General features: G+C 38.8%; 2 protein-coding genes across 2 annotated transcripts; both read right to left on the bottom strand.

Annotated features, from left to right (window-relative positions):
- Window positions 1-789: 789 nt before the first annotated feature.
- On the bottom strand, window positions 790-6,713 carry LOC133738320 (cleavage stimulating factor 64). Its single transcript, XM_062165836.1, has 10 exons — window positions 6,407-6,713; window positions 6,224-6,302; window positions 5,631-5,805; window positions 4,985-5,018; window positions 4,635-4,879; window positions 4,456-4,533; window positions 4,097-4,132; window positions 3,494-4,018; window positions 2,715-2,987; window positions 790-1,480 (listed from the first exon to the last, which is right to left on the bottom strand). The coding sequence occupies exons 1-10, from the start codon at window positions 6,438-6,440 to the stop codon at window positions 1,331-1,333; spliced, it is 1,629 nt and encodes a 542-aa protein (XP_062021820.1). The 5' UTR covers window positions 6,441-6,713; the 3' UTR covers window positions 790-1,330.
- Window positions 6,714-15,363: 8,650 nt separating this feature from the next.
- Window positions 15,364-18,914, bottom strand: LOC133736711 (NAC domain-containing protein 17-like). Its single transcript, XM_062164306.1, has 5 exons — window positions 18,449-18,914; window positions 17,515-17,792; window positions 17,059-17,421; window positions 16,115-16,697; window positions 15,364-15,893 (listed from the first exon to the last, which is right to left on the bottom strand). The coding sequence occupies exons 1-5, from the start codon at window positions 18,636-18,638 to the stop codon at window positions 15,532-15,534; spliced, it is 1,776 nt and encodes a 591-aa protein (XP_062020290.1). The 5' UTR covers window positions 18,639-18,914; the 3' UTR covers window positions 15,364-15,531.
- Between the last annotated feature and the right edge of the window lie 8,511 nt (window positions 18,915-27,425).

The following is a 27,425-nucleotide window of genomic DNA, read 5'->3' on the forward strand; positions in this document are numbered from 1 at the left end:
ACAAGCCCAAACCAGATGTGTTATCCACCATTTCTTCTTTTTCTGCTCAAAATAAAAAAAAATAAAAAAAATTTGAGAGAAGCTCAAAATAAAAATTAAGTGTGAGCCATCCGTTTCAGTTGTTTCTTAGGTTGCATAGAGTCACACTGGTGTGTGAGTACATGCACATCCAACCTCCATGGTGGTAATGTGGTATAGACAAAGTAGTGTTCACACAATCACCAATAATTTTGTAATCACCTACAATTAGTTTTAATATGAAACTTAAAAGTGAGTGACCACAAAATTCTTCATCACAGTGACCATGTGAACATTACTATGTGTTGACAATGGCATTCTAAAGAGTGCATTCGCTTTGTTGCCCTAACTATGGTTTAAGTTATATTAACAGTGTATTTCAGAAAGTAAAAATAAAAAAAAAAATGAATAGTGTTCTTTGCAGCAATACATACAAGATGTGATTCCAACTTTTCCAATCACCCATTGGTGGAGGCTAAGTTATTACACTCATCTTTTATGGGAGATAAAGAGCTTTCACTTGCCCATGAATTCTGTGATCACTCATATTTGAACAACTCAAATGTTATAACTAGTCTTTAGTGACTCGAACTCACAACATCTCACTTACAAAAAGGAGACTGCCACTAGACCAAATGATATTGGGCACCCATATTTGAATTTAATGTTAAGAGTTAAAATTAATGTATAAAATTTAATTACGTTATAAATCCAAATATTGATAAGAGTACAAAATTCTTGATTATCATGTGAACACCATATAAAGAACCATAGAAAATTGAAAACATTACTGAAATAAAATTTTATTGTTGCAGACTATGAAGTGCTTGCCAGGTAAAAACGTCTCATACATTACAAGGAAGATTAGGGAAGCCTAACAATCCCACATTATTCTGAACATGGAACTAAACATACATAATGTAACAAGTCTGGACAAGCCCACACCAACAACACAGCTAATGAAGCAAAGTCTGTCTTTCTTTCATCTGTACTTCAGGCCATACATGAGCTTATCAAGTGCTATGACAGCAAATAAACAAAATTTTCCTATCCTAACTAATTTGCCAACTATACTAACACGAGCTTGTATACACTACATGAATCAAATAGACCTCAAGCTCTGCAGATTCTCTGATCTGACTCTTATGTGAAATTAATGTTACAAACAATCAAATTTTGATTGAATGAATAGCAGGCTTTTTTTTTCTTCCTTTGGTACAAGAATAATATGCTATTTGTGGTAGAAAGCAAGTTAGTGCCTCCACCTGTAACAAATTGCTGCATTAAATAAGCAGGTCATGACCCCCAACTGCTAAGATGGCTGAATCTGATCTCGCCGAAATCTCTCCTGCAGCTTAATGACTTCTTGTCGCTGTTCTGGTGACAACAAGCTTAATTTTTCAGGTGGCAGGCTCAAAACTTGTTGCAGTAAAGCAGAGTCCACCTCAGGTGGAATCTGAGGCTGAGAAATAGAAAAAGCGATGTGAGTCTAACCGTAAACAATATTTTGCAATCTTCTAGTCCAACGTGAGGGAGCTCAACTAGTGTCTACAGGGACAAAGACCTTTCCGAGCAAAAATGTTTGGAAAAAGAAAACAAAGCAATGAACACATGTGCGCTCATTTGCAAGAAATGAAGACATGCACTTGCTTGCATATGAACAGATGTAGCAAAGTGCAACGTCATAAAAAATGCAAAATGGTAACTTATCAATACTATATTTAAGTCTTCTCCACCACAACCCAACAAATATCACACTACTAAGTACCAGATAATTACGGGCAGCTGTTACATCAGTGTATATATTTGTTACTGGGTAACAAGCAACATGCCAATCCTCTATTCCCTAAACTCATTGATACCTTCAACTACTTTAAAAATCTTAGCTTGCCTTTTGATCCAATAATTTCCAAGCCAACATAGATCCATCATCATAAAACTAAGCCTATGCGCAGTCCAGTCTACAATGGTTCAAATAATCTGGTACTTCAATGGGTTTATTTATCATTCTTCAAACTTGGCTATTGAATCACCATATCACTTCTAAATTCCTACGAGTCTTTATATTAAGAAAAACACAGTACAAAAAATATCTCTTGGCTACAGAAACTGTGGCAAAATTTGAAAACCTCATTCACAGGTTGTTCCCATTTCTCCACGTCACCCAACATCATGGATTTAGCAATTCACAATTGAGGAGGTATGTTGAGAACCCCACATTAGGTATTCTATGTCTCACATATATTTTAAACAATCCTAGGCCACCCCACCTATACCTAATTGGTTTCGGCGATGCCTTCCCTATGAGAACATAGTTCATTCACAGGTCAGGCAGAGTATAACTGCACATGCTCCACATCACTCGATAAAATTAACCCATGTGTATGGCTCTGTGAGGCCACAAGTCAGGGGCCACGTGTTAAAGCTTCAAATCTCGCATTGGCTATTGTAAACTTACCGTCTCTACCCACTGATAATTAACTTTTGGGTTGGATATTTCAACTGTCAGAATTGTGCTAGCATTAATACAACTATTCAAAACACCTAAAAATCTCTGCATCAGTGGGACAGCAAACAACTTTCTTTCTACAAAATAATACCCAGTTCTAAGAATGAACTATACAAGTCATGAAAATAAACTGAAATTCAAAAATATGAATTTTAAATACTGCTGCCACCAAGGGCACAGGCATTACCTCAGAAATTTGTTTCTCAGAGTACATGTCTTCTGATTTGTGAACAGGCTTTCCAGGCAACAATCCCGCTCCATAAACATTGGGCAATGCAGATTCATTGGCATTTGACACATTGAGACCCCCTGTCATCAAAGGGGTGCTCCTTCCATCATCCAACTTCATTAGTTTTGAAGGGCGATTAACTGATTCTGAAGAATCAGCTACCACTCGAGAAGATCTATCAGCATCCTTGTTGATCGACTGTAAGACTCCCTTAGATATTGAGGGACCAGGCTGTTACAAATATTTCAAGTTAGATAACACATTCATATTAACAATGAAACTAGCAAGATAGCTAAAAACTTCTAAAGTCTGCGGAGTTAAGGGTAGTTTCTTTCGCACCCTAATGCTCTATAATTTGTTTGTAGGAACAAGTTAACTCCTCATCATTATAAAGAAAGGGAGACAAGTTGTAACTAAGCAAATACAAGACAACTAGCAATATCAATTATGAAAAATTTCTATTGGACTTATTAACTAAACACTGAATTGACTATTCACTTTTACTATCATCTTTTCCTTCCTCTCTTTTAACTAAGTAAACAATGCAAGATGAGTAAGAGGAGGATTAACTTTGCTCCAAGTGGAGAAAAAAATAAATAAAAATAAAATATTAAGACACTGAGGAAAAAAACAAACAGACAGAGGATATAATCTTGCGATCTAGGATGCAAAGCAACCTCCTTGTGAGATATTAATATTTGCCTACACATGAGAGAAGCAGGAGAAAAATTTGGCACCTGAAAGATGGCATCGGAAAAAGGACGAGATAAAGGAGACTGCTGTATGGTAGCATTTTGATGAACCATTGGAGTGTTATGGCCCAAATGTGAAGGCCCAACCTGACCAGGGTGTTGTAACAAAGGAGGTTGCATTTTCTGGTTTAGTACGGAAGAATTGGCAACCTGCGTTTGTGACCGAATGGACAAACCGCTTGAGGACTGCGGGTGCATGGGAGGAAGTGTTGGAATTCCAGCCTGCCCTAGCAGTGTGCCATGTTGCAAAACATTGTGGTTCGCATGTTGTGGAAGCTGCATTCGAGGCTGCATGTTTTGTTGTCGAGGTGCAGAAAACTGGCTATGAACCAATAAATTTTGAGGCACCGCAGAAAATGGGCCATCTTGCATTTTAGGCATCAACCTATTCTCAGCAGGAGGGCCTAGATCAGCAAGATTTTGAACAGCAGGTGATGGAACCTGTTGGCCCTGATTGAATAGAGGCTGTGAGGGCTGACCTGAAGCTTGCCTGATATTTGCCATCTGCAACTGAAAAAGGGAAGCCAATAGGTTAAACTAGTGTAAGCAGTGAACAACAATGATATGACAATAAGTAGAGAGACAAACCAGTTGTGGGGTCACCATCCCTAGCATTATTTGTGCCTGAAAAAGAAGTTCAGATTTTTTTCAAATACTATTAAATAGTTATGAAAAAATACAGAACAAAGGCACAACTGATGCAGATTATTGATATCTTAACCCTTCAATCTGCCAGATGTGTAGGATTCTATAACATTAAGAGGTACAATGTCACGGTAACAAGCAAGCCTCTACTTCTAAATATATCTCAATACATGGAGATGTTGTTTCTTTGATTTGGAATTCCATGCAAAAGGATGTTGATGATTTATGCACAGAATTGAAATGTAAACAGCTTTGCCACCATAATTAACAGTATGTTTTGAACATATATAAATAGATGCTACCTGAAACAGAGCTGTTGGCAACTGTGGCCTTGCAACAAATAACTTATGAGCCAGTTCCTTGTTTTGTATAGCCATTCCCTAACATTGAGAAGGACAAAAGGAAAACAAAATTATAAAAAAAAAATATCAAGATGAAAAGCTGTACAGAATAAAGAGATAAGGTTCATGTATTTTCTCACTTTGACCTCCGAGATAATTTGAGTCAATTGACTCCTAGACATTTTGGCTAGATGAAGTGTCAAAGGATCATTGGCCAATGCAGACTGATTCTGCAAACCATTTTGATTCGACTGCAAAACAGCCTGAGGACCACCTAGAGCTCCTGCCATGACGGCTGCTGCAGTTATTGCTATATGGAGCCCAATTGGCTGATTATGAAGAGAATCACCATGAACCGCTGCACCTCCAACTTGCTTTGGAGGGTCTATGATATATCCATAAGGGAAGATACAATTTTAGGTTTTCTTTAGAGTCAAATAATAACTCATAAACAGAAGGAAAAAAAAAATATGTAAAAAAGTGAACTAACCAACATTTGCAGTCACTCCAGGTCCACCACGACCCTGCAAGAGTAGAATTAACTACTTCAACCTCACAACAAAAGTGTTACAAAACTCTATACAAAGCTATCAGACATGCAATTATGGCATCAACGCACAATTCAAGATTACTTCAACCAAGGACTTACTATATTGTAGCTATCTAGGTAGTAAGGTAAGTCATTGATGCCATTCAATTGAAAAATAAGAAATGGCAAGAGAAAGTTTATATAGATGGAAGAAATAGATATTGAGGATACCAAAAGATGCAAATATTTTAGAAGGTAGTGAGGATAACAACAATATTCTAACAATTTAGCAAACACAAATAAGTCTGACCAACAAATGCAAGCAGAAAATATATCAGTGCGGTCCAGCACTCATTACGCTCTTAGTTTTACATAAATGTCCAAGAAAAGGAAACATCAGACAACATATTCCAATAACTAGAAATACAAGACCAGAGCAATTTATCTGGACAATCCTAATCAGACCTACCAAACAAGCAGTTACATTAAAGCACAATATTCATGCAGTTGGTCCAGACACTTGCAATTAACACTAACAGCAAAGTGCACTACAAATTTAGAGAAGCAAGGAAAACAGAAACAAGAGCAACCAAAAGTATCTAATCACCTGTTCACGATTTCTGTCAGTGCCTTTGTCATTTTCAGCAAAATCAACTCGTAATTGGCGGCCATTGATCTCGTAGCCCTGAAGATTACGCCGAGCACTTAAAGCTGTCTCTTCATCCTTGTACTCACAAAATCCGTAACCTTTTGGTTTCCCAGTCTCTCTATCAATAACTAACCTGAAACAAATAAAAAGACAGATAAATATTTAATTTAATTACAAAACCTAACAGTCTGCGTAGATCCCTTTCCCAACAAAAGACTGTTTCCACTCTTCTTGTTTCCCTAACTAATATAGTTTCATCAAGTATCACTTTGAAATGAAAATTGTTAACAAGGAACTTAGATTCCGGGTTCATTTAAAAAAAAAAAAAGCAGACTATCAGTCTAAGTAGCACAGTGATGTATTAAATTCATCTGGACATACAGAACCTAAGGAATAACATCAAATTCAGGCATATTTTTCTAAGAGAATATATTTTTAAAAAAAAGAAAATCTTCGAAAATGAACTGTACCCTACACGAATCATAAATGTTAGACAAAATTCAAAATTGAAATTTTAGGGTTCAGAATATACAACAGGGCTAGTGACTGACCTAAAAGATACAACAGGGCCAACCTCCTGGCAGATTTCTATAAGCTGTTCCTCAGTGGCATCATAAGGAATATTCCCAACTGCATCCAACAAATTTAATCAGAAAATTTCCAATCCAATGGCATTCGAAATATATCGAGTTGACAAGAATTCATCGATTAGGAATCAGAGGGAAAAGGAGTACCGAAAACGCAGCGGTGCTGAGAAGAGGAGGCCATGAATTCAAGAGGAAGAGAAGAAGAAGGTGAAGCACTCGAACTGCTTCATCTTCTTCCTCCTTACCATCCTAGTTTGCTCTTGCTCTCGTCGTCAAGTATGACATAGAGTCTCTGTTTTGGATTGGATTGTGATACGGAAATGTAATGATGATTGCTGACAGAGTGCAAAAGTGAAGTGGAAAAGGGGGGGGGTAGCTCACGCAGTCGCGGAACTAAAGCTCAGGACTCGATCTCGTGGAGAGGAAGGTAAACTGGAAACAGCCCTTTTCAATGTCCTTCTCCTTTTTCTTTTACATTATTTTGTCTTTCTTGGTCGGTTTATTTTTTCTTTTAATATTTATCTTTTTTAACTTGGAAAAATGGTCCGTACGGTACCGAAAGATTAATACTTAGAACCGTTAGCTCCATTATGGAGGTTGCCAGCTGTCAATTTTCCAAGAGTATTTTTGTCTTTTCATGTCTTAATCCGTTATTTTGAAGGTATCAATCCAAATTTGATCTCGGCACCCAAAAATTTGATCAGAACACCCATTTGCTCTGCTCCTCACCGTGCCATTGCTTGATTCCTAGATCCACCTCTCTTGGCCACCAAATCTCCGACTTGGATGAAGTCTTGAACAGAATACCAAACACAATTCAACATCTCAGATGGTAATCTTAAAATTTTGAGAAATCTTAAGAATCTGAGCGATAATAATCTCCTCCTAGATACACAACACGCTTTCCCGACCACCACTCATCATCGTCGTTTAGCTTCTCCTTTTGTTTCTGCTTCTCTAACCAACATTGCTGTTTGGTTTTCTTCTTACCAAAATTTCCCCAATTTACGTCATTCCCTGATCACAAAGGTGACATCTTTTTCGTCCTCTGAACTTTTTTATTTTTATATTTTTCAGTGATCAAATAAGGGCTTCTAGGTTTTTCTGTTCAAGATGTTGAATTTGTTGTTGTGTTTGGTCTTCTGGTTGTTCCGTCGGAGAGGAGAGATGGGGGGTCGTCAGCTTGGATGAAGTCTTAGTAGTGGGCTTGGCAGGCCTCCTCGATTTCAGACTCTTTGGAGCGGGAGGAGTGGGGGAGGTGGAGGAGGAGCGTCTCGGGTTTCCTAGAGGCAAAGGCTTTGTGGACCTAGGTGGTGGAGGAGGACGGAGATGGTGAGGTAGAGAGCAATGGCGGTGTTGAGTGCTCCAAGAGCTACATCTTTCCCCATTATCGGCGACAACTTCAAGGCAAATCGAGCTGGAGATGGAGCCACCACCATCGCCACCTACACCATCGCTTTCTTCAACGACAACCTCTTCATCCCTGCCCAGACCAAGAGAAACCGCAAATTGGGTTCTGCATTCATTGTAATTGGTGTTATAGCTGCTACTATCCTCAGGTACAGTTTTGATATTTTTAAAACGTGAGATACCAAAATTTATAAGGAGCACAAGCTCAGGTACCGTACCTACGATTTTCCCTTTTTACTTGGAAAATGAAGTTCGCACCCTCTATTTGTAATCCACACTTCTGTTTTCCTCGTTTAGAATGAAATTCACTCTCAAATTTTGACATTTTGTACAAAATGACAAAACTTCAATGACTAAAAAAGAAGAGTAGAAAACATGAGGTGTAGGTTGTAATGAGTGTGAATTTCACTCCATTTTTATTTTTAAAAGGGTAAAAATCAGAAATAGTACCTGAACTATATCTCTATCTTATCGATAGTGTTTGAACTTTATTTCTTGTCACAACCAGTACCTAAACTCTTCAAGTTCTTTTAAAGTGGTACCTAATGCCACATTCGATCACCAATCTAGTCAAAAATGACAAGTGAGGAGCACGTGTATTATTTATCAAGGTTAAAGATGACAATTTATACTAGTCATTAACTGTATCATGGCCCAAGTCGATCACTATCTTCTCCTTTTCAATCTTTGATCTATGAAGCAAAAACTCAAAATTCTTATCTCAAATCAAACAATTAATGAACCCAAATACCATATGTGTGCCTAATAAATGAGACATGTGTGCCTCACGTGCCATTTCTGGCTGAGCGAAGGTGCCTTTCGGTACCACTTTAAAAGAACTCGAAGAGTTCAGGTACTGGTTGTGACAAAAAAATAAAGTTCAGGTATCATCGATAAGATTGAGGTATAGTTTAGTACTATTTGTGTTTTGAGAAAAATTCAGCCACCGTCTCCAAACTATTTTGCCAAGGCCAATTTGATACCCAAACTCTCAAACGTATCAATGTGATACCCAAAGACTTATATTGACATCGACGTGATACCTCCGTCCAAAATTTGGGACGGCTCCGTCTATTTGCTGACGTGGCAAGCACGTGGGCTCCATGTGATATTTTTATCAAGGGCAGAATAGTCTTTCACTAATAACTAATTAAAAAAAAAAACAAAAAAAACGAAGCACAAAGCTTCATCTCTCTCTCTCTCTCTCTCTCTCTCTCTTCTGATCAGCGACTCTCGCCTGCTGTGATTGGAGAGGGTTCTAATTCGGCGATCACTGAGAGGGTTGTTGTCCATAAACACCTCTAAATTCTGATCCAGGTGATCGTTGTAACGAACAAGCTGGAACAGCCAATGAATCACGATGAGAAGATTCAGCCACTGGTGTGAATTGACAATAAGGTTTCGAATCATGGACTTGTTGAACCGGCGACTAGGAATTTGAAGGCCTCGATGATCTCTCTAGCGGGAGGGATGGGGAATTTGTCTTTTCATGTCTTAATCCATTATTTTGAAGGTATCAATCCAAATTTGATCTCGGCACCCAAAAAATTTGCTCAGGACACCCATTTGCTCTACTCCTCACCTTGCCGCTGCTTGATTCCTAGATCCACCTCTCTTGGCCACCGAATCTCCGACTTGGATGAAGTCTTGAACATAATACCAAACACAACAACAAATTCAACATCTTAGATGGTAATCTTACAATTTTGAGAAATCTTAAGAATCTGAGCGATAATAATCTCCTCCTAGATACACAACACGCTTTCCCGACCACCACTCATCATCGTCGTTTAGCTTCTCCTTTTGTTTCTGCTTCTCTAACCAACATTGCTGTTTGGTTTTCTTCTTACCAAAATTTCCCCAATTTATGTCATTCCCTGATCACAAAGGTGACATCTTTTTCGTCCTCTGAACTTTTTTATTTTTATATTTTTCAGCGATCAAATAAGGGCTTCTAGGTTTTTCTGTTCAAGATGTTGAATTTGTTGTTGTGTTTGGTCTTCTTGTTGTTCCGTCGGAGACGAGAGATCAAGGGTCCTCGACTGCTTGGATGAAGTCTTGGTAGTGGGCTTGGCATGCCTCCTCGATTTCAGACTCTTTGGTAGTCTTTTTCTTTGTTTTTGGTCTTCACGTGCTTGCCACGTCAGCAAAGAAACGGCGCCGTCAGAAATTTTGGACGGAAGTATCACGTTGGTGTCAAAATATGTCTTTGGGTATCACATTGATACTTTTGAGAGTTCGGGTATCAAATTGGCCTTGACAGCATAGTTTGGGGACGGTAGCTGAATTTTTCTCTTTTTAATAAACTTCTCTCTTTTTAATTTGGACTTTTGGCACCAACAGTGTCTGGAGACTTGGGTGACTGACAATATGATACCCAAACTTACAAAGTTATCAAAGTAATAGCCAGACTCAATTTTTCGTATCAACGTGGTACCTACCTCAATTTTCCGTCACGGCGCCATCAATCCTGACCACGTGTGACACATGTGAGTATCAAAATAAGACCACAAGTCCTTCTTCCCAGTTGAATCATACCCTCCAACCCAATCACCAGCCCTCGAGTAATAGCATAGTAATTCTCTCCTCTCTCCCTTCCACTTCTCTCTGCCATCGTCGAAGACCACCATTCCCAGCCACCAATTCACGACACCGCTACCTCCAATCAATTCAGGACCCAATTTCGATCAAAACCCAAGAAGATCATTGCCATCCACCGCCGCTAGCCTCCTCAAGCGACCATCAAAGTCTTGACGGCACTGCTCCCTAGCTCTCATCGAGTTCCGGCCATTTTCTTAACACACCGCCGCCATCAAGCGTGCTCAAAGGAAGCCGGACATCAAAATCTAGAATCCTCGCCGCCGACCCGTCCTCAGAGGAGTCCACACGCCCCATCGCCGGAATTCTAGACTCTAGGTTTCTCCAATCTTTCTTCTCCAAATAGAATCGAGCTCTAATACCTCCAAGAATGGAGTGAGTGCCTCTCCTTTTACCAAAACCAAGGGCCCGACTTCTGATTTCAACCCAGAGCTGCCGCGGACGCCGTCGGCTTATCCTTTTAGTTCTGGTAACCCATTCTGCAAAGCCTCTCTTTCGTTTATAGGCTGAGTTCTAATTTCACTGTAATGGAACATACAGAGACATGGTTTCCATCAGCGCCCGCCCTGCAACTCCTCGGGAAACGGCGACGCTTTGTCGGACCAAGCACTCAAAATGTTGTCATAGTCCAGCTTTAGCATCAACCCACACTCCGAATCCTCCTCCTTCGGACTCTTCTCCTTTGGCAGAAACTCCTCCATTTTTGACTCCACCACCGCTAGCTTCTCCATTGAGCAGTGATGAATTACTCGTGCCAGCGGCGGAGGATGGTGATGATGAACCTAGATACTGTGTGGCAGTGGCACTACTTATGGAAGTGGTGGCATCAGACGACGCCGCTCTAATCATCGGGACCAAGACTTAGGTGTCCCGAGCCTGAATGCCCCAAGCCTGGGTGTCCACCGAAAATGGAGGGCCTAGCTATTTTGGGCTTTCAAAGAACAATGATGTTTAGGGTTTTAGATTTGATCTATTTCAAGGAAGAGGATGATGAATAAGAGAGAAAATTAAATGAATTGAGGGCAAATCAGTCTTTTTGGCCTCATTTAAAGAGTCATGTGCGTCGCACGTGGTCAAATTGATGGAGACGTGACGGAGAATGACCGTAGGTACCACGTTGATACGAAAAATTGAGTTTGGGTATTACTTTGATAACTTTGTAAGTTCGGGTATCATATTGTCAGTCATCTAAGTCTTCAGACACTGTTGGTGCAAAAAAATCCTTCTAATTTTATAAACCGTCTTAAGGAAAAAATTTACGCTACATCACATCAAGAGAACTTAGTTCGATATATAAGTAGAGTAATAGGGCATTCATGCTCAAACTAGTCTACTTAATGTATTGGTACATCATAAATCTGAGTCCGTGTGTTAATTGACTTCTAATTAAGAAAAACAAAATACTGATTCTTGCCATTTGAATGCGATTTTTTTTCTTGGCATCATTGTTGCTTAAAATGTTTTCTTTTGTTTTCTCCTTCTTTTAGCTGGATGCTGTCTTCATGATTTTACAATGGTAGATCTCATAATCTTCAAAGAACCGTTGGTTTTGAATGGGAGGATTTATTTGCTTTTCTCTTTTTCCTTTTAGGAAGTCAGTGAAGCTGTCTGTATTACAAGGAATCATGTAGTAAATCTAGGGCTCCTTTGGTGGGGTTTGGATTAAGAAAACTTGCTCTAGTAGTTATGTGATGCAATGGAGATGGGGCGACGGCAACCTACGCAATGATTCATGGTGTTTTGACATTGTCACCATGGTAGTTGCGGCTTTTGATAACTTACAGATTTTTACTTTTTACCTTGTAGATATTCGTACTATTAGAGTTTGGGTCCAACTCTTTGCCCAAAAAAAAAAAACAGAGTTTGGGTCCAACTAAAGAACCTCCTTTCTGCATTGAAGTTTGACAAGGTAGGGCGGAGTATTGGTGCAACTCTTGGGTTAGTGCTAATTAGGGGTGGGCGCGGTTCGGTGTTAGGCCAAAACCGCAACCGAACCGCTTCATTCGGTTATGCTATATTTAAAACCGCAACCGCATTTTAAAAACCTACACCGCTTACTTCGGTTACACCGTTTTGCGGTGCGGTGCGGATCGATTTCGGTTATGTTCGACTTTCTTTTCTTTTTCGCATATTTTCAACCAAAGTCGACAAATTTAGCTGTCCTAAAATAAGTAACCATTACTATCAAAATATCAACAAAATAAAGTATAAACCACTCATAATCTGTTCACTAAATCAAGTAATGAACATTACAAGTAACCTGTTCATGACATCAACATCTCAAGTTCTCAACTACACAAATTATTAACAATCTGTCAAACCTGCAGATCAACTATCAAATATCAACAATCTGCTGCAGCTGTTCAACATTTATAACCAAAAAGCAATTTCCAAAACTAAATCAAAGTTCCAACAGTCTAACAATCTGTTTCCAAACCAAATAGCTAACATGCAGCACAAACATAAATCAAAGTTCCAACTTCCAAGTTCCAGCTGCAGAAGGTGGTGGGGGAGGAAGCATAAGCGGTGCAGCAGCTTCACTTGTAGCAGTTGGTGTTGTTCCGGTGCTTGACCCAGCTGGTGTCGCATTGGGAGTTTGCGATGCTCCACTTCCCTGATAAGAAAGTAAGAAAAAATCAAATCAGTAAAGAATAAGATACAAACAGAAACAACAGAGCAGCTCATTGCAAAATCAAACTGATGCTCTCATGCTCATTAGAAGAACTGAAGAAGCAAGCAAGTAAGAAAGGAAAGATCATTTCGAAACAAGCTTAAGTGCTGAACCCAAAATCGAACTGCAAAAGCAAGCAAGAAACTTAAGATCAAATCGAAACAAGTTGAACCCAAAATCGAACCCAAGTAAGATCAATCCAAAACTGATGCTCCCAAACAAGCTAAACATAACAGATTATCATATTCCCAAACAACTTAAAAACTCAATCTTTGACCAACTAAACATAAACTTCCGATCAAAAATCACAACTTTCAACTCAAATCACAACAACCAGAACTCATTCATCAAGTAAGAGATGGAACAACATACCCAGAAACGAACAGAAAGAACCAAGCCTTGACTTGGGTATTGACAATCAAATCAAACAAAATCGAAATCGAAATGAAAATCAAGCTGAACCCATACCGATTCCATCCGGAGATGAGTCGAGATGACGTCCTCGATCGGCGTTAGTCCGAGTCGGTGTCTTCGGTCTGCGTTCGAAGGCTGTGAGTCGAGAGAGAGAAGCGGCGTCGTGAGTCAAGAGAGAGAACCGGCGTTCGACGGCTGTGAGTCGAGAGAGAGAAGCGGCCTCAGTCGTCAGTCGACAGTCGCTGTGAGTTGAGAGAGAAAAGAGAGAGGCGGATTCGAAATGAGGGGATGAGACTGAGAGCAACTAGGGTTTTCGTATATGAGAGGCTGAGACTGAGAGCAATCAGGTGCAATGGAGAGTATGTGTAACCTCATTTAAATCAATCAGAATTCGACAACTATTAAAAATAATTTTCATATAAATAAAAATTATATTAATTAAATAAATATTATTATCCCGGCCGGTTCGGTTTTTTTCGGCCGGTTCACTGGCTAAACCCGATCCCGAACCGGAGAAATCCGATCCGGTTCGGTCAAGTCATTTTTTCCCACCAGTTTCATCCGGTTCGGTCACCGAGCCGGTTTTCTGGGCCGGTTCGGCCGGTTTTGGACCTCCGGTTCGGTTTCTGCCCACCCCTAGTGCTAATGAACGATCATTTTTGTGTGCTCCCTATGTCTTCTATGGTTACGATGTGCTTTGCACTTAATGTTCCAAGCGTGGTGAAGTGTGTTCGGCGTTTCAAGCTTGCATAGTCAATGGAGGTGGATGTCTCATTTCTGCTGATGTTCTAGGTTGATGCTTGGGCGGTGAACACTTTGCGTTTGACTTTCCCAAACTCACTAGTGTTTTGTGCAAAAAATCGAATACCTGTTCAGGAAAATTTGTTTAGAACTGCAAGTTTACTAGTCCAAGATGGTGGCTCGAAAATCTTCCAAGTACTTAAAAGAGTGGCCGACCCTGCCCCTACTGTGGCGTTACTTTTTCATGTAGAAAACTACATTACTTTTCACATGAAAAGATAATGACGAGAGAACTTCAGCTTTAATTGCAAGTTTCAGTGGAGATAATTACGCTGTTCATGCCTTTCAAAAAAAAATTACGCTGTTCATGATGTCCTACTTTTCTGTAGGCTTTAATTTTTAGAGTACTACTATAATATTACAATTGCTAAGGGGCCGCATACATAAACATATTCTCTATTCAATGCCTCTTAAGAAGCTCCTAAACTCCCCAGAATTTCAAAAGCTATTACATGTATAACCGTCACCGGAAACCAAACTACTGTTATGACCGATCAAATCAGTTCATAGTACTCCCCAATTGATTGGCCCATACCTCCACAGCACATATACTGTTTGTACCAAAAAAGATTCCATATTCTGTCATACATTCTCAATCAAAAGATAGATCTTTTCCAGTAGCTTGAATTTTTCTATCTCTATCGGTCTATCCCATAAAATTACTGTTTATGTATGATGCATCTAGATTTTAGTCAAGCAAAACAAAGGGGCTTCCTTCCTCCCCCCCCCCCCCCCCCTGAGGGAAACACTTTCTTGTTTTAGTGCAATAAAGTTGTAAAAGACACCTTTTTTTCTTAAACAGTTTCTATTTATTTCAAGAAAATGAAAACAGAACCTTTCTACATATTCCTTCAAAACTAGATCTCAGTCTATCAGTTCATCTGACTGGATGATTGCACTATTTCTAGTTGTTTCTTTGACCAAAAACAAAAGTAACTGCTGACAATCATAGTATCTGCATACAACTGAATGGTAGATTTTGCAAATTAGAGAGATTTTGAAAAAAGGCTTAAGATTAGGAACAAAACTGCCAGCAGACTTTTGTGGCAAATGGTCTAAAGACTACAGTGGCTGAATTTACTCTAGTGATGCTTGAAACTTCTAAATCATATACATGAGGTCCATGAGTGCAGGCGCATGTCAGGGGCAGAAAAAGTAAGTGTAGGTGTAAGAGTTGCACACTACTTTAGTGACCGCAAAACAATACAGCTTGACTAGAATTTTCTATATACAAAAGAGAAAACGAATAGAGCAAAATTCACCCTTTACAATCAACATCATATAGATAATTAGCATTCTATTGTTTCATTCATAATGAAAATCAATTTTGCCAAGGAGAGTGTAGCAACAAAACTTCCTCTCCCTTCCATTTACTAACTCATGAGGAGATGCATCTCCCCCATTGCCTGAGAGATGCCATCAAGACCCAAAAAATAGCACATAGTGCCACAAGAACTGGAATGAAGAAGAATCCCCTCTTTCGGGATCCCTTAGTTTCAGAATCATTACCTGCAGGGACATTTGCGCTCCTCGCAATTATTCTCATCCTGCTAAAGCTATTCATCCGTTCAAAGGCCCGACTCACCAAGGCATTCTCCGATGCAGATGCAGGAGTAGTAGGTATAGACTCCACAAAAGACCACAGGGCAGAAGAAAACTGACTAGTAACACTGGCAGCTTCATTGCCACTTTGATTTTGATTTGCTTGTGGAGGATGATTTGACGAATCGTATACCACACCTAAACAATACCAGATAGGAACTACCTATATTAGTTACTACTCATAAGATTCACACAAGTTCAGTTTCATATTCCAATTTCTTACAAAAGTAGAAGTTAGTCTTGCCAAAGCCCGGAAGCAAGCAATAATACATTAGAGGAAGAGTTCCTGAAGTTGAACGTGTGCACTTAATAAAAGCTGGGCAATAGCATGGACAATACATCTTCACTGTTATATATACCTGAGTTGAATTGAGGTCCAGACCCCTGCTTTGATTCTGCTGAAGTATAGAGATCTTGCCTTTCATTCTGTGCCCATAGTTGATTGTTAATCTGAGTTGACTCTTGATTCAGTTGATGGTTGATCTGAATTGGAGGTGCTGGTTGTATCTGGTAATCAAACTGGTTTACAATATTACCCTCCATTGAATTCATGAATTGATGAGAAATAGTTCCTTGTTCAATGGGCCCCATGTCATTGAAAAACATGGCCGCATCATGGAAGTCAAATCCATCCAACTCATCAAACTGCAAGTTACCCCCGGAATTCCCAGTGTTTGAAATAGTAGGTTCAGGACCCAGGAGATCATCCATCTCCAGGAAGTCCTCACGTAGTATGGGAGTGAAAGGCTCCGGTTGATGAACGTCAGAAGCAGATACCTCGTACAGTTGCATCTGTGAAGTAGCTGACTGTGTGAAGTCCAAGCATGCATGTGCATTGCCTTGCTCACCACTAGGATCAAAAGTCATAACCGATTGTGGACATTTAACTTCACTGGAGTACAGATCCACCACAGTACTTTGTGTTTCTTCTTCACTAACAACCTACAAAAAGAATTACATGGATCAATTATATGTTATATATGTTGGAGATAATGTACATGCAAGGCTACAAACATGCAAAAAAAAATGTTGGCTTTATGTTTTCTTATTGGTACAATCCTCTTCTTAACCCAGCTTATTAAGGACTGAAATATAGTGATGACCCGTAAACAAAAAATTCTGAAGCAGATTGGCCAGCCTAACATAGCAAGTTTTATTCAGCCATCTTTCCCAAATATGGCACAGACAACCATGTTTACAACATTAGGTAAGGCACACCTAATATGCGCTGAAGGTATGTTTATGCAGACAATTTCAAGCAGCTCCAAGAAAACAAGACACTAGCAAGTAAGGAGTTACCAACCTGAGATAGGGTGTAAACATGATCATTAAACTGTGGCAGTTCAAGCACAGCGTCATCAGCAATCTGTTTCATGAACTCCTCCAAGTCATCTATTGTAGAATGGACTTCGCTGTTAACGTTCACATAACCATTAGCAGTAATCTCTTCAACTTGCTTCAATGGAATTTCTCCAAAAGGTTTCACATTATAATTGGCAGCAAGCTCTCCAACTTGCTCAACTGAGATTTCCCTATCAGCAGAGCTATTTATTATCGGGCATTCATCATCAGCCCAATCTTCTTCTCTAAATGGCGCCCCATATTGCTCACCATTTTTAGGACCAGGTCCACTTTTCTTGAAAACTTTGTAAAGAGCATAATATTCCTGAAAGAGAGGAGCAATAAAAACAATTAACTTTAGCAAATACAAAATGGTATAGAAGAACACAAAGAAAAAGAAGCTGCTGAATTTTAATACCTGTACATTCTGGCATCTCTTTAACTCCTCCTCATCCAAGGTATACTCATGCATCACCCAATCAGTGCGCTCCCCAGTAGGTGCACGGCCTTTATAGAAAACTAAGGTCTTCTTCAGTCCAACTGTTCGGTTATAACAGGAAATGTTGCGATCCTTTCCAGTTGCTTTCCAATACCCATGTCTGGTTGCCCTGTTTGATCTCCCCCCATTAGGGTACTTCCGATCTCTCGGACTGAAAAAGAACCATTGCCTGTCTCCAGTTTTCAATAAAGACAATCCTGCATATCACCAAAACTTTCACCAGTTAGGAACCTAAATTGAATGAACAACTATAGTGAACTAATACAACAAAGTAATCCATTTAGCCAATACATCCAAAATTAAATCATTCAAACTCATTCCATCCCAACCGAAATCCGATTAACAAACAGATAATGTTCGATATCAAACAACAAACAAAGACAGCAAAAACCAAGAGAGCTAGCTGTACTCAAACTTAAGCAAGAACAGATTTTTAAACTATCAATGTATCCAATTCACTGCTAGCGCTACTCAAATGAAAATTAACATTCAATAAATCTACTTTGTGTGTGCACGTGTCCCGTAAAGTCTAGTACTTGGATAAGAAAACAGTATCACATGTTTGATCAGTCAAACAATCCGAGACATCAGAGCATAAACTGAAAACGGTTGCTCCTTATAACACCAAAACTGAATTCAATTTATATCAGATCTTATATCGACAAAACCCATCAACCAATAGAAAAAATTCAATAACAATAACAATAATAGAACCTGATTCTGGGTTAAAGAATCAAAAACCCAGTTGGGTGACCACACATTATGATCAGTGCAAAGTGTTGAGGGCCTCACTGTGTCAAACCATAACAAAACATATCAGCATAATCAAGAGAAGAAGCAATAGGGGGCATACCAGGAAGTTCCTCAGGGTCCCACTTGTAGACGTCGGTCTCGGCGATGACGTTAAGCTTGAGCCTCTTCTTACAGATCTTCCGCTTGAGATAGTAGAGGACGAGTTCCTCGTCGGTGGGATGGAACCGAAACCCCGGCTGCCAAAAGTTGCCGTCGCAGAAGGCGGACGCCAAGTCGTCTCCTGAGACCATCACCGATTCGGCGAGGATCAAAACCACAAAAACCCTAGAATTCAAGAACTCAATCGAGGGTCAACTTTCTCGGGTCGTTTTGGATCAAACAAACGCGGCAGGCAGAGAGAGAGAGAGAGAGAGAGAGGGAGGTTTTGGATTGGAAATTTAGAAGCGAGAGAAAAGTCTACATGCCGAGACAGGGGTTCTAGGGATTTGGGTGGTAGCGTAGTCAAAGAAGGAATAGGGATGACGAAGGACTGGACTGGGCTGGGCTGGGCTAAAAGAGTGAAGTTTCCTGGCACTGCGCTTTAGTGGGATATTTATAGGCTGAGTTTCTTTTGGTTTACTAGAAGCGTGGGGGTTAGGTAACTTGGGAGGCTTTAGGGTGTGGCTGCAATACCCCGTTTACTATGGTGTGGCCTTTTCTGATTGGGTGAGTGATTGGATGAAGCCAAGTTGATATTCGCCTTTTCTTAGATTTTATGCGAAACTTTGTATGATTCCCTTTTTTTTTAACTTTCTTTTTTCAATCAATACAAAACGATTTCCGTCAGCATTTGGTAACGTTTTTTTTTTTTTTAGAAAAAAGGATTTGAAAAGCTAGGGGGCTCAGCTCCACGTCCGGTTTTATTTATTCTATTTTTTTGTTTGATTAAAAGGCTGCCCTCAAGCCAGTTTTAAGTCAAATACAAAGGGAGACATTGAGTCTAAATCCCTGATTACAATAAGCACCTAGAGTACATCCCGAAATGATATCAAGAGTCCTTACCAAATACATGTATTCAAACAAGCACCAATTAGCAAAGAGTGCACGACTGACTACTCCATTTGCTTTGACATAATGGTGACATACCGGAAAGATAACTCGACTACAATGAAGTATAATTACCAAAATCACAGTTTCCCTACTATGTTGTCGCGGGAAATGAAACCCGACTTCACTGAGTTTCATCCTGCCATTAGGAGGTTGTGACCATTTAATCAGAATGGATCGTCGCCTCACTAGGCCAGACAAGGCACTTAGAGTGCACACACAGGCAGTTAGCCCTACAGAATAGCTGCAGGGTCTTATTACACGCCAAAGGCGAGACAATACTAACCAACTAACATAATCAAGAATAAAAACATAAAATAAAAACCTAGCACAAGTTAGGACCAAAAAGAGGGCCCAAGCCCAAGCCCACTCCGCCACACAGGAACTAGGAGAAACCAACGCCACCATCCAAGCTACAGCCGCCGCCGCCCCGCAGAGCCAAATTTGCAGGACCATCCTAGTCATTCCAGAACACACCACCACGCTCAAACTAAATCAAATCCTAAGTGTGCCCGATCCATCCCCAAATTGGATTCGTCCCTAGAGGATTCAAATCATCCAATAGAACCACCCTAGATCCGCCACCACGACCACACCAAATCAGACACCACCCAGATCGGAATAAATTAACCCTGCCGCCAATCGGAAGTTTGGAACCTAGCCACGCCGCGACGACAACCCCACCAAACCCGACAACAGCCGTGATCTCTCCCATTCCTCACCTTACCCACCGTCGCCACAATCTCCCCAAACCAGATGCAAAACATCGATCGAGAAGCCCGGCCTCACATCAGATCCACTCAGGGATGACAAGGCCCGTCAAACAACGACGAAAAGGCTCGCCACTGGACAGGAAGGAAGACCTCGCTTTTTCGTCAGGCGTGTGCAAGCGCTTTCCTGTTTTACGAATCTTTCGTTTCATAAGTTGTGACCGTTTTTATTTATTCTATTATAATTAGGAGGACATTTGGTAATGTTTTGTGAAATAAATTTTTATTTTTTAGATATAGAAATAAATGTTAAACACGTTTAGTAAGGTTTTTTAAAAAATAAATATAAAATATGTTATAAAATAGAGAATAATAAAGAGGGAATAGAGAGACTGAATATATGAATGAGGTAAAAGTGTGCATTTCATTCTCATTAGACCTCTTTATCAGTGGTGTAACCAAGTGAAGGGGCTATAGCCCAACCCAAAATTCTTGAAATAATTTAGATAGTATAAGGGTGCTAACTTTTCATTACTTTAGTTCAGTTGGCACAGTGATGGATTGTTTTGCTCCTTCTCAAGCACGAACCTTGGTTCGAGTCCCCTCAATCCCTCATTCTTGTTTTCCCCAATCCTTCTCCCTTTTCGCAAGGCCTATTCACCTAAGGGACAGTTTTTAGGGGACTGTGAGAGACATGTAAATTTGACGGCTGAAAATAAATGCACAGTTTTAAGTTGTTATAATTTCTACTTTTATGTTTAATACATGTGGTTGAGATGCATTTGTCCCTCACAGTCCCTTAGTTGAGCAAATCTGCCATTTTCGCATCCTTTTTCTTCTTTTGTTTATGTTTTTTTTCCCCTTTCTTTTTTTGTCTTTTTCCCATTTTATCCTCCTTTTTTTACTTCTTTTGTGACAACATTTTCTATTAGTTTTTCCTATTAGTATTTCTTATTTTCTTACAAACTTCTTCTCCCCTTTTTTTTTTTACTTTTTTTCTATTTTGTTCTGTTTTTTTAGCTACAACATTCTCCATTTAGTATTTCTTTTAAAATTTAGTTCGTTCTTAGAATCATTATTGACAAAAAAAAAAAAAAATCTTATAAGCATGACTTGGATTAGCCGCCCACTCCAAATTTTCATCCTGGATCCGCCACTGATCTTTATATAGGAGAGGTTTACATCATAAAGACAAGATTAAAGAGCATTTACATGGACAATCATATATATACAATATTTACAACACTGCCCTTGGATGTCCATTAATGATATAGTGTTGGACGAGCTTATTGTTGTCTCGTTAAATACCTTAATAGGTGAGAAAAATACAATGGGGCAAAAACAGAGCCAGCCCTGAGGGCTACCCACTGAGGCAGCCGCCACAAGCCACTGTTTTCCGGTGGGACTCGGAGATCTAACTTTCAATATATTTTATATAATGTAACTTGGCCAATAATATAACTTGTCGACATATATGATTTAAACATGGTGTATCTATACACAGCCCTACATGATTTAGGTAGTTACCACAAAGTAAGATATCATTGATAATCACACACAGTCTTTGTATGCATGCATTAGCTATAAATAAGCTTTATTGATATTAGCATCAGATACACATGCCTCAAACTCAATTAATTATTTGTATAGCAGTGATGTGTACTATTGTCCTTCTAGGACAAATTAATTAGAAAATGTAGATCTTTTACTTATAATGTACAGTGTTATATGGCTTTGTATAATATTCTATTATAGGGAGCTTAAAACTTTGGACTTACTGGATATATTTCACATAAAATCATGCTGTTACATTAGTCTTTACCGCCCTAATAATGGGAAGACTATATGAGTTGACCATACGCAAAACATGCTTTTAAAAAATATTGGGTTGCAGATCCATTGATGGGTGGCGAACCCAAATTAATTTTTAGGTCTAAAATTTAATACAAACACTGAGAATTTTTATCAAACTCAAAATGAGACATGGTGGATAAATATCTCACACACTAATTCACATCATTTTTCATAAACGGTATTTCTTGCCTAAGCTCACAAATATGCGATGAATGAACAATTTTCTCGCGAGCAAGGTTTGTAGTTATGTTGTACGTATTGTACAACAATGTCTATGTCATTAAAGTCGGTTGATGATTCTACATAATGTAGGAGATGGAAAGTGACACAATAAGTTCTGGCAAACAAACTTTATTTGTCTTAAGAAAAATTAGGGGTTAATATAGCCTAGATATTAGAGAAATTATCTTCACCAATATATACAACATCATTTTATATCAGTAACATAGTACGAGCTCTACTGAAGCCATCAATCAAGATATGCGGCTCTTCAGATAATTATTATCTTAGTTTTGAGAATCATTAATTGTAAAAAAAAACATCAACAGTAGCAACCAGTCATGTCCATACTTTAACTATATGCAAAATAAATATATTTGTCATTGCTTGGAATCATTAATATCCATAATTTCAAATCCAAGCCTTCATTTATTATTAAAATAGATATGACAAGCTTGAGAGATCCAATTTTGCGAACAATTCTTAGGTTCACCCCTAGGGTGAATGAGCTCATTCACCCTCTCTTGCGCTTAACGCATAATAACTTTATAATTTTCTAATCCAACCATTCATGTTGTATAACGTAATATAAATATTAGCTCTGTAAAAAATCAATCAAATTGAAGACCTTTTAGTTATTCATTTCTATGAAATACATGGACGGTTCATCACTTCATCATAGTAGTAGTAAGTGTTGTTAGAACCATCCATTTGTTTGATTCAATTAGATAATTAAATGATTTCCGATTCGATTGATTTTTTACAGAGATGATCTTTAAAGGATAATTGAAGATATAGACTGTTGGATTATAAATTTATTAAGTAAAAATATGTTAATCGACAACGGGGGTGAATATGCTTATTCACCCTAGGGGTGAACCTAAGAATTGTTCTAATTTTGCTTATGAACATGAGGTTCATAGTATAGTTTAACTGTATTCAATAATTTTACTCTCGTTTTAAACTTATTGTCAATGACTAATTTCAATTTACCCCTCTGAGGTTTGGGTTTTACATCAAGTTTGGGCCACGTCAGCAGTTAACGTCCAATTTGGACGGAGCGAGTGAAATTGGACAGGGCTGATGAAATTAGAAAGTCTACAAGTGTTACTGATTAAATTGAAACCATATGGGCTAAAATGATGTTGGACCCAAATCTCAGGGGGGTAAACTGAATTTAGTCATATTGCCAAAAGTTTTGAAAAACCATTTATGTAAAAAGTTACCAAACGCGACCTTAAATTTGTTACCAAATAAAATATTTTGTTATAATACATAAAAAATTTTAAAATTACATTTAGTGTCATTACATTCTTATGTTCTTTTAAAATCAATACTACAACTTTTGTCAAATTTAGTGTGTATTTAGTAACGGTGTGATACGCCTAGTATCTAGTTCATCTCCTTCATGTATTTAGGTAATTTACTTTCCTCGATTTCTGTTTTAACGATTAGGGAGTCTGACGAGTTGACTTTTTATAGGATGATTATTTATAGAAATTTTCTTCTTGAGAGTCGTAGATGACGTTAGACCAAGTCCGTGGACATGTGGTACGCCCAAATCAGAGTTTGTATGAAGAAGTTATGGTCTAAAAACAAAAGTTATTATTTCGAGAAATTGACTATAAATAGAAAATTGCACTTTGGTTAAGTTGCCATTAGTTACCCCAAGACCTATCTCCGTTTTCTCTCCAACCGACCCGACCCGACCTGAAAAGGATATCAGGCCTAAACTCTGCCGTCCGGCAACGGATTTAGACTCCATCGATCCTATTCAAACACCCTTTCTTCCCTCTTTCGATCTATGGTGATGTTGTTTTGTGATTCAAGGTATAGAAGGCACATCAAGGAGAAAACCGTCACGATGGAACTGTTTCAGAGACCCAGTTGGAACTCGAGTTTCCGGCAACCAATCGAAGTGATTCTTGTTGGGTTTTGGAGCTCTTTGGGTGTTTATCAAATCCTCCAAATGGTTTGAACCGAATCAAAGCGTAGAGGCAGAATCAAGGAGTTGAATTTCTAGGGCACCAATTTCTTTCGAGGTTAATTCTGACTTTCTATGCATTTCTGGGCTCTGTTATAGTTAGGAAAATGGTTGGGGATGTTGATAAGAAGATTTTGGCATAGGTGTTGATACCCGAATCGGGGGATGACTAGGTGGCGCGTGGGCCCGCTGTTGACCTTCTCATTGGGCTAGTTAGGTTAAATGTAGTATGTAGAACTTATGGATATAATTTTGGTGGAAATAGGAGAGAGTTTGATATCGATCTAGAATTTTTGAAGTTCAGAGTTTCAGTTTTCGATTTATGGAAATTCGATCATTGGATTTTCCTCGATTTTGCGCTAGAACATTTAAATCGACAAAAAGTTGTTAGTGGTGAAGTTTGGGTTGAATCCGAGAAGGATATGAGTTTTTAGGTTCGGGGTCGACGAATAGGGTTCAATTTCTAATTAGTGTAAATTTATATGGGCTTTTGGTTTAGTTGTTTATAAGTGCTGCTTTGTACAGCACATGAGGAGATACCACATGAGAAGAGTTCTAATCGACAGCAGGCTTCGCCATATATTGTGAGTGGATTTTTGTTTAAAATTAAATATGCATGCAATTATTTTTCGTAAATATTATTTTACTTGTTGGGTATGTGTTTTGGTTTTGGAAATGAATTGTGAATTACTACTTGGATTGATTTTTAATATGATTTTTTGGAATTAAAAATACGTTGGATATTATGATGTTGAGTTTTCCGAGGAATTTCCGAAACGTGATTATAGATTTAAATTATGGACTTTCGTAATCTCGCCTAATTATATTTAGCAATTTGAGAGAAATCTTATTAACTGTATTAATCACATTTGTTGTCATATTTTCCGAGAATGATCTTGATTAAAGTTTTCCTAGTGCGATTGGGAATCGTATTCATGCATTGGTTCGTGATTATTTTATTTATTTATTTATGCGAGATTCTTGGGGAAATATTTTATCTTGGTTTTTAATCTATTTTTTTTTACCATACTTGGATTGCCATATTTTACTGCTAGCTAGCTTTGATCCTCCCCACAATACCTTGTGGGTTGCAGTCAAGCCCCTAGCCTGGGAGGCTCTATTTACCGTGTGGTGACTTTTCTCCTACTATACTTTTATGCTTAACCAACGGGGCTGGTTTGTTTTTATGAGTTTTTCAGTTTTAAGAAAGAGTAATTTTAAATACACACCACAAACTACTTAATACACATCCCTATTATTTTATATTTCAAATCAGATTTTATAGGTAGGTTAAATGACCAAAATAGACATCTATGTATTAAAAGAAAAAAAAAAAATAATCATATGTTCCTTATATTATTCTATAATTATAAACACAATGAATTTCTATACATACATAAGTTTGACCCACACTGACCTAGCCGTCTCTCTGCTACGGTTTGAGAAACCTCTCCTTTACGGCGGCGGTTTCTCTGTTTTCCTCTATTGCTCGCCAATAGAGGCCATGGCCATTCTCTGGCTGTTCCTCCTCTTCTTTGTTGCTTGGGGTGACGATGTTCCTATGGTAGTTTCGAGTTTTAGTGGTGATGGTGGTGTCAGACTCAATGTTTTTGGTTGGTGGGTGGACCGACTGCAGACTGGGATGCGATGGAGGTCCATGTGTGTGGTGCCGTATAGATCTGGGCTAAGCGACGGTGGCGAGGATTGGGTTTTTCGACCCGATCGCTTTGAAAGTTCGCTGGCGAAGGATGGCCGATGTGTTGCAAATTGCTCGTCTGGGTCTGCGGCTCTTGACGGTGGTGAAACGGCTGGAGTTCCGGTTTAGGTTGGTTGGACCCGGACTTCTATGTTCTACTCGGGCTGTAGTCCTGCGATGGCAGGGGTGATGGTGGATGGATCTCGCTCGCCGGAGGAGTCGATCTGCTGGCGCCGGCACGGTGATCAACGATGGGGCTGTTCATGCTGCAGCGGCTGGACGGAGGAAGCTGTTGTGTTCCCATCTATGGGTTTGGCCAGTTTTCTGGCATTTTGGCTGGCTCAGGGCCTGCTGGTCCGAGGGGAGTCATCCATGCTCATCCCAAAGAATGGAATTGTTGGGCCTTCAACTCGGTTTGTGACACTTATCGTGTGATTCAAGCTTCGGTGGAGAATGCATGCAAGAACTCTGAGACACTTATGGAGGAATTGCATGCAAATGTTGGTTCTCTTGGGGATGCAAGTGCTGCATTCTCGGATTGTAATGTTTAATTTCCCTATGGGTCCCAAGGTCTAGTCGCTCGGTTGTCACTTTTTATTTTATTTGCTTCTGAATCTCTAGGTCTTGTAAGAATAAAGGTGCTTATTGGTCCTTAAAAGGTGGGTGTACCCGGGAGTGCGAGGCTCTGTCTTAGTATAGATCCGTTGTATGTCCTAAATGACGGCTCTTTCTGTCGGCCCCTATGGGGTGTGTCGTTTCTGATACTGCTTGCTGAATTATAAATCTGACTGACCTCCTTTGATTAAAAAAAAAAAATGAATTTTTATACATGGCATCCTCATTTAAAACAAGAATAAGTTAGAAACCATCTAATTTAAATTTTCCTTAAATGAATTGTAATTAAATGGGGTGAGATCGATACCATGTAATTTAGAATTCCGAAATCAATAGCATTAAATGTTTTTAAAACTTATCACTTTACTCCCACTTTTTAGTTCTTTTTATTTTTTTATCTAAAAGTGATTATTAGACAATTTATTATCTAATATAAAACATCACAGGTATAAAACTTTGTAATTGTTAATTTGTTTGACCATCCAATGACAACTTCGTAGTTCCGCCATTGTGGAGAAACTACTGATACAATTTTGGTTGAATGTTCGACTCAAAATTTTATACTTGATCAAAAGGATGTTTAGTGGATGAGAGCTCAAATAATATAAAACCTATTTCTAAGCATCTATTTGAACTTTGAAGGGAACAATAATGAATCCTTATGGATTTCCCAATAACTAACACAAGTAATTAATATGGTCAATTATATATACTAATCAAATGTTAAATAATAGTGTATTTCATGGTTTTTAAGTTTAAGGATATTTTAGGTAATTTGAGTTGTGTATTTAGTAAAATGTTAGAATGAGAAATTAAATGATAGGTGTATTGAGTAAGGAGTGTGTATTAAGTAATTAGAGGTGTGTATTTAAAACTTCTCTTCAAGAAAAGTGTTTCATCCTTTTAAAAAAAA

The sequence above is a fragment of the Rosa rugosa genome, chromosome 3, assembly GCF_958449725.1.
Source record: "Rosa rugosa chromosome 3, drRosRugo1.1, whole genome shotgun sequence".
Lineage (NCBI taxonomy): Eukaryota > Viridiplantae > Streptophyta > Magnoliopsida > Rosales > Rosaceae > Rosa > Rosa rugosa.